General features: G+C 32.5%; 1 protein-coding gene across 1 annotated transcript; it reads left to right on the top strand.

Annotated features, from left to right (window-relative positions):
* Window positions 1-5,300: 5,300 nt before the first annotated feature.
* Window positions 5,301-8,140, top strand: LOC8264902 (UDP-glycosyltransferase 82A1). Its single transcript, XM_002520996.4, has 2 exons — window positions 5,301-5,788; window positions 6,883-8,140. Exons 1-2 carry the CDS (start codon window positions 5,314-5,316, stop codon window positions 7,788-7,790), a joined length of 1,383 nt encoding a protein of 460 aa, XP_002521042.2. The 5' UTR covers window positions 5,301-5,313; the 3' UTR covers window positions 7,791-8,140.
* The last annotated feature ends 428 nt before the right edge of the window (window positions 8,141-8,568 follow it).

The raw sequence follows: 8,568 nt of genomic DNA, 5'->3' as shown, positions 1-8,568 counted from the left end.
AAATGTAAACTGCCTTATGAGTTGAGGACAAGACTTGGCCATATGTCTCATCTTACCACATCTAAAATATGCCCCACTAGCAACCATATATGGACGCTAGTGAGCTCTGCCATACTATTGATAAGTACTCAGTCTATAGCTAGCATTTCTATATCTTGAACTCTGCTTAGTGCTATTGAACATATCTAGATCTAAATCCTTTTTTTCCTTTACAGTTGTGCCTCCCTTTCTTTCTTAGTCCTATTTGTTTGTTCTAACTTGAATGTTGACTAGAATCTCCATAATAAGCTCCTACACCAAAGAATGAAGCTACTGACTAAGTATATTTTGAACCTCTATCATGGTCTTTTTCTTTTTGCCATCCTTAGTTCCAAATCCATGGTCTCGAAGTGCCATTTTCATCTGCCTAGCCTTGTTTGTCATCTTTTGGAAACTACATCTCCTAAATTGAACCAATGGTACATACTCGGGGCCCAAACCATGAATGTATTTATTATTCTTTGCTCCTATGAACCCAAAATAAAGGGTGCATATCTAGTCAGCTAAATGAACAACCTAGTATACTCAACTATTGGCATGTCTCTCTTAACTAGCCTTTCAAACCTCTCTCTCTATACTCATGTCTCCAATTGAAGGTAATGTAGTAGTCCTCGAACCTGTCCCTAAACTGTCTCCAAGTCATACTATCTAGAAAGGGCCATATGTAATCTCTAAATAACTGAGAAGGTATCCCTCAAGAGAAAATATGGCCATCTTCAGAACTCTCTTTTTTTAGAGCATCCTAAATCAGTACCTTTCTTCTTAACCTCATCCAGAAATTTAAGAGGATCTCTAAAAAAACCATCAAACTCCATCTGCCTCTGCTTAGTATACTATGACATAAGGACCTCATTTAGATTCCATGTACTAGACTTGCACCTACAGCTTTCAGAACTCTATGCAATTTGCTACTGTTATCAAGGGGTAGCACCACCATAATTAAGTAATACTTTTTTAATTACTAACTAAATATGCAAAATAATTAAATAATTAAGTTTGTGTTTAAGATTTACTATACCAAGTAAAAAATAGCATGATTACGTCATACAAACATCTAAAAGCATAAATCATAATTTTTCTAGTCGGAATGCGTCCCAAGATCACTAAGCCAGATTGCCGAAAAATTCTTGATGTTGGTGATAATTCAATTTAAGCACACCATGAAAAGCTCATATCCTTATGAGACTGAAAGTAAAATTATTTTGGAAAGAAAGTGGCTGGAAGGCAATAGATTGGCCAATTGAAGTTTTGGTGCTGATAAGCCCAATTAACGGTAAAACAATAGAAATCTGGGCTGAGCTTCACTGTTCCAAGGTTTTTCAAGGTAGGCAACTCATTTTCGGTGTCTAATCATCCATTGGAGGTCGGAAAATATGATGCAAGCAAGGATGCATCTAAGTCAACTAGCATGGATCTACTAGCCTATGGAGGACCAATGACACGAGCAAGGAGTAAGAAGTTCAAGCAAGCCTTAAATTCTTACTTGGAGCATGTTTTGAAGATGGCTAATGATGGTGCTTTTGATGATGATAACAATGCCTTGAAGATAGTGACAGTAATTGCTACTAATGAAAATTGAGGCAGAAGCTCATCTTCAATAAGGCGTGACCACGCCTTACAACGTGTGAGCTATGCAAAATGAGGGCAGAAGATTATTGTCAATAAGGCGTGATCACGCCTTACAATTTATGAGCTGTTGGAACCTACAAAAAAAGCTTCAAATTTTTCAAGATAAATTCGTAGTGGACCCATCTTTAGTTAATTTCCTCTATTTTTAGAAGTATTGGATAAAGAGAACTTTCTCCCATGAATTTAGGATTTTAATTAGGGTTAGAATACTCTTTATCTTATCCTTTCTTATAGGGATAGGATTAGCCGCATATTAGGAGTCTTTTAGGGTTTGATTTTTATTCCTTATCCCTTAGTCCTTTTTAGGGTTAGAATCATTTCAAGACTCTATAAATAGAGTTATATATTTCGCCCAAAGGCAATTAGATCAATATATCATTTTGAATGAAGTTTATTTTCCTTGAGTTGTTAACTCTTGAATTTCTTGAGATTAAATTAACTTGTTTAGTTTAGTTTCACATCTACATGTTTGATCAATCAATTAACTTTTTATTAGTTTCTTGGGTTGTTTGAACATTCTTCATCTATTTATAACTAAATGGCTTAGTAGTTCTATTGCTAAGTTTGTTAATTCCATAATCAATTGCAAACTTTCAAGTTAGATTTTGGGGCGACAATTCGAACTTATTGGTAAGGGTGCTTCCTCTTAAATAGGAAGAGCGTTTATCAGTTTGAGTTTCTCACCATTGCTCATCTTGGTGTTTGAACGTATCCGGTTCGAGTTCGTATCATTTGGTATCAAAGCTAAACTTGTAAGTTTGGTTTACTTTCTTTTCAATTAAGGGTCTATATTCCATTTCATCTCAATTTCTGTTCGCATCATTATATATATTAAAAAAGTATACTATTTTCATTGCTACCCGCATGCCAAGACAGATTTCCAAAAAAAAAAATGAAAGGAACGGAAAACTAACCCTAACCATTTGTGTCGGGTAGTTCTTGAAGAATTGATTCTTGATTGATTCATTCTGCAATTCTTTTTAATTGATTGGAGCTGATCTTTATTCTTGAAATTTTGATTTGGGTAATTTTTTTGTTTTCTTTTAAAAAGCTTTTCTTTTGGGTTAATTGAGTCTTGTTCGATTAGTTGTAAGCTTGTTTTGTTCACACGCTTATAATTCGTTTTATTGATTCACGAGGGTTCTATTAAACTTCAGAATTAATAAACGTTAAGAGGTTGTGAAAGACTTGTTTTTGTGATTACTATAACAATTTGATTTAATTTCTATAAGGAATTCAATTCTTTGTGAGTGAAACACGTGAGAGAGTAATCTTTTCTTGTTTTACCTTTGACTATATGAAGCCTCCAGAGTATAACACTTGATCACGTCTTTTTTTTAATTTTCTTTTCTAGTCTTTTGGGTTAACCATATCATCTGAACAACCATTGACTTTGAAAAATTTAGCTTCTACATTGAGAGATGTAGTAGAACACATGCAAAGACAATTTCAAAAATAAGATGACAAATTAACTAGGTTAGAATGTATTTGAACGTATCTGGTTCGAATTCGTATTAAAATGTCTGTTTTAAAGATGGCAACAAGGAGGAGAGAAGAAGTCAAATCTTGAAGTCTTTAGTTCGCCAGTTTAAGGCCGTTTCTTGTGGAACAAATGGCATACTTGAGCTAGTAACATCGAGGAGCTATTATGGTAGAAGTTTGTCAGTGAACAGTGGCTTGAGTTGGGCGAACATAAAAGAGAGCGGCGACGACATGTATAACATTGGGGAGAGAGTGTTAAAAAGAGAGGACATGTCTAGCTATTTTGCTAGAATGCAAGTTATAGGTAGGTCCCCTTTATAAAATTATTGGTACAAGATCCGAATTTTAATGGTTTTGATCTTATTATTCAATAAATAACTATCCATTATATAAAATTTAAATTTTATCTTTTAGTAAAATCTCGATTTTTTGATTAAAATTTAATGATGAAGATAATATAACATCATAAATATGAATGAATATATTATTAATTATCAATACTAAAATGTAAAACATTCATATATATACATATATATTATTTTTACCTATTTATTGCACTATATACACCTAATGTAGTAAGAAGAATTTAAATATTATTTCATTAAATTCAGATTTTATTTACAAATTTAGTTTTATTTAAAATTTTATACAAATTGAACCATGTATTATTGTATACTAAATCAGCGAATGCTATTAGTTTATTTTCCTAAATAATCAATAAAAATAATATAGTGGGTTACTAAAATAAGAAAATTGCAAAGCAAAAAGTCATTACTTTTTTGTTCTAAATAGAAAGAGAAGAAAAGAAAAAAGGAAAACAAGTATCATGCTGCCAGTGCACTTGCTTTTGGAGGATAAGTTTCTTCCACGTGAAACACAATGGCAATAGAGCTGCGCACACTTTGGCCAGGATAGCTGTTAGCTCAGATTTTGCTTTCTTCCATTTTTTTAATGTTAAGACTCTCATACATCACTTGCTTCCCAATCACATTATCATTTTCTTGATCAATTAACTCCTGAAAGCAGAAAAAAGAGAAATTGGGTTATTCAAAAGGCTGGCTGAATATCCTTCCTATCGCCCAAGTACAGAAACAAAAAGAAAATAAAAGTTTGGTTTGATCGGAGGGTTTTCTTCCATTCATATATCCCTATGTTTCATAGATGTATAGGATACTTTCACTCCTTTCCATTTTTATTATATGTGAATTAGGAGAATTCAGATTTAATATCTAATTTGAAAGAAAGAAATATGACTGTCAGTAGGTTAAAATCTTTGGGTGTAGCCCGGCTAGCTCCTAAATTCTTGTACAAATGAAACAAATGTGGGATATCCATCGGTTCTTGTTATAAAATATTACTTGTAAAGTTATGGCTGGATTGTTACCATATTATTAATTTGCCCATAGTATAATTATAGAAACCATATATTATAATTACACATGTATTTAAAAGTTGACTATGGTTTATATTAATTTTTCATAGTACAATTATATTAAATCTATATTGTGTAAAATTATTCTAAAATTTGACTCTTTTATATTTAAAAGACGAATATATTTTTTTATAAAGAGAGTATCGATTATTTATAATAATTATATAATATCATTTCAATTCACTTTTTTAATATTTAATTTTTTTTATCTAGTATAAGTGTATTTCTCCCTCGGTATATTAAATTATTAGATGAATGATACATATTTTGTTAATTTTAAATAATATTTTATAAATATCAGTAAAGAAAAATTATTTAATTTTAAAATACAAAACATGTCATTCCTCAATTTGTAGAATATGAACCCAATGTAGGTTACAATTACTAATTTGCTATGTTTGATCTTTCTTCCAATTCTTAAACTAATTAATTATATATGCAAACACATACTATGGAAGCCTTTACTTACCATTAGTAACACAAACCACAGTGGAAATCTAGTCTCAATAGGTAGAGATTTCGTCAGGTCTACCGACCTCCATTGAGTCATAAATTAAGATACCAACTACTTGCATTTAAGGGGAAAGGGAAAGGACATAATTTTTAGCTACCCTAAAAAATTTTAATATATGCGAAATTGGAGCACGTGGTTAGTTGACTCTCTCTCATGCCCTCCCTTCTATAAATTGCATTAAAACTTACATAATGTTCTAAACAAGATCTAAATAAATATGAAGCTGGAGAACAGGTCCAAAACAATAATTCTAGTTCCATATCCAGCACAGGGCCATGTTAATCCCATGATGAAGGTAGCTTTAGCCATGCTGAATCTCGGGTTCGAGCCAGTGATCATCATCCCTGATTTCATTCACCAAAGGATCATAACCAGCTTGGATCCCAAGTGCAGAATTACGTTCATGTCAATATCAGATGGCTTGGAGAATGACATACCTCGTGACTTCTTTGCCATTGAGAAAGCTATGGAAAACACCATCCCACCTCACTTGGAAAGCCTTGTTCATAAAATTGATGAAGAATATGGTGAAGTGATGTGTATGATTGTCGATCTTTTAGCATCTTCAGCGATCCAAGTAGCTCATCGCTGTGGAGTCCCTGTAGCTGGATTTTGGCCTGTCATGCTTGCCGCATACCAGCTGATTGAATCCATCCCGGACATGGTCAGTTCTGGCCTTATTTCTGAAACAGGTGAAAATAATAATTCTCTAATATCTAATTTTGTTTTTCTTTTTCTTCTTTCTTCATGCTTAACTCAATTGTACAATAACAACATCATTCCTTTCCTTATGGTATTGAAATTATTGTTATGTTGAAGACATGGCATTTATTGAAGCAAAGCAAGGTAGCAAACTTGTCGGGTCAAACCATCAAGAATAGCTGTAAAATATTCATGGACGACCAAAGATGAAAGTTAATACATGTGCATAATAATTGTATTCGGGTTGACTTGAAAGAGATTTTTATTTATAGTATGATAGATAGAAAAGCAAACAACCAATTCTTTTTGCTCATCGGAATATTGATCATCCTATTTTCTATCACAAATTAACATCCATTTTGTCAAACAAAAAAGATCAAACATTTACTTTTCTCATAATAGTTATAAAGTATATTCCTTTATCATTAAATGTTATTTTCTAGTTTAAATAAATATTAAATTAGTTATATACTGATTCTTTTTTCTAGAACACATAAATATTAAATAAGTTATACAAAACTAAATATATTAAAAATAAATAAAATTATATAATATTTAATTATTTAAAATTAATAAATATTTACCTTTTCAATATATAGATGGGATATGTTGTCGGCACAGGCAACAACTTTTAAATGCATAAACTGTTCGGAGACATCTATGTATTAAGAAAAGAAAGAATCTTTTGAGAAAAAGAAGGGATTTCCACCTTGTTATAGGTGACTTAATAGATGCTACTACATTTCATAGTTGTATATTATGTAATGACTCGTGGGCTTTTGAGTGCATACAGTTAATATTAGGAAAAATAACAAAAATATTTATCTTCTTTGATTTTTGATCAAAGATAAAGTGTAATTTCTTTTTATTTTCTTAAGAATATAATTTATTAATTTTTAAAAAAAATATAGTTTTGATTTATTTAGTTGATAAAAAATAATTAAAAAATTTAAAATTAAAAAATAATCACACTGTATTATTGAAAAAATTGAAAAATAATTTTAAGAAAAACATTACAAAGTAAAACAATATTTCTTTTTTGATTTTAGGATATTTATGAAAAGTGATAGTTTTTCTTTTTCAGGATGTCCCCAACATCCAGGTCCAATATGTTCCCTACGGAATACGCCTTCACTATCTACTGCGGATCTTCCATGGTTAATTGGAACTCCAGCAGCAAGAAAAGCGAGATTCAACTTCTGGACAAGAACCATGGATCGATCAAGGAATCTTAAATGGCTCCTCATGAATTCCTTTTCAGATCAGGAACATTGCCTGGATGATATTAAACCGCACCAGAACCGCAACTCTAGGCCACATGTCCTTCAAATTGGGTCTTTGGGTAATAATGAGCAATCAGTAATCAAGAACCCTAGCTTCTGGGCAGAAGATATGAGCTCCTTGCAATGGTTAGACGAGAAGAAACCTAACACAGTGATATACATCTCATTTGGGAGTTGGGTTAGCCCCTTTGGAGAAGGAAAAGTGAGATGTCTTGCATTAGCACTTGAAGCAATTGGACAACCTTTTATTTGGGTGTTAGGTCCTGCATGGCGAGAAGGATTGCCAGGAGGATATGTAGAAAGAGTATCAAAGCAAGCGAAAGTGGTATCATGGGCACCACAGGTGGAGGTACTGAAACATCAGGCAGTAGGATGTTACCTTACACACTGTGGTTGGAATTCAACAATGGAGGCTATACAGTGCCAAAAGCGGCTGTTATGCTATCCTATCGCCGGGGACCAGTTTGTGAACTGCGCCTATATCGTTGAGAAATGGAAAATCGGAGTGAGGATCAACGATTTTGGGCAAAAACATGTTGAAGAGAGCTTGAGAAAGGTGATGGAGGATAGTGGGATGGATAGTAGGTTAATGTGGTTATATGAGAGGACAATGGGGGAGGAAGCTAAAATAAGAGCAATGGCTAATGTGAAAACCCTTATTGATGATCTCCAAAAGATCATACCAAATCAATCTCTTGGGACTTGGTAACTGAGAATTAACCCTATGATAAAACAATGTTGTCTTGATGATGGCGCAGAGAACTACAGAATTAACTATTGAGCTGAACATGGAAAAGATCATGCCCAATTTTCTACAAGATACATTACAATTGATTTTTATTAAATGTGTACATGTCGAGGAATTGTTACGGCCAAAGATGGCCGCCACAGTCACTCTTAAGAATCCACATACTGACGTACCATGTCAGAGCTTTCTGTGGTATTATATATATAAATATATATATAGTCAGTTTTCTATACAGAAAATTATGTTGTCCACTATTGTAGTTTATATCTCTACTTACGGGATAGAATAAAAATAGTGAAAATGGATATGTATCTTGCTATTTTCTTGCTAAATTTTATATGGTATGGACCTTTCAAATTATGGTAGATAAGCTCTAATTATTATCATTAATTAATTAATCTGAATTATAGCATAGATGATTGCTCACAACTCCATCAATTTTATCAATTGGCTATTTTAATATGATGTGATCTTAAAAGGTTTCGATCTTACCGAAGGCAAATTATTTTTATTGGACTTGTAAAAATATCAAATTAGAGAGTCCATGCAATATATCTCGAGAACTACTTCGATATTCAACTTAGTAAAATCTGAATAAAGTTTAATAGATAGTAATTGCATACCTGATCCCCAAATGCCTCGAAGGTGCTTATAACGACAAGTTTGAAACATATGTCCTGTACAAGTTGCACTTGTATTGGTTGAAGTAGGGGAGTCGTTAGCTTCTACATTGCTTGAA

Source organism: Ricinus communis, chromosome 10 (genome assembly GCF_019578655.1).
Source record: "Ricinus communis isolate WT05 ecotype wild-type chromosome 10, ASM1957865v1, whole genome shotgun sequence".
NCBI classification, from domain to species: Eukaryota; Viridiplantae; Streptophyta; class Magnoliopsida; order Malpighiales; family Euphorbiaceae; genus Ricinus; species Ricinus communis.
The sequence above is the reverse complement of the archived record's forward strand: the minus strand, read 5'-3'. Positions and strand labels throughout refer to the sequence as shown.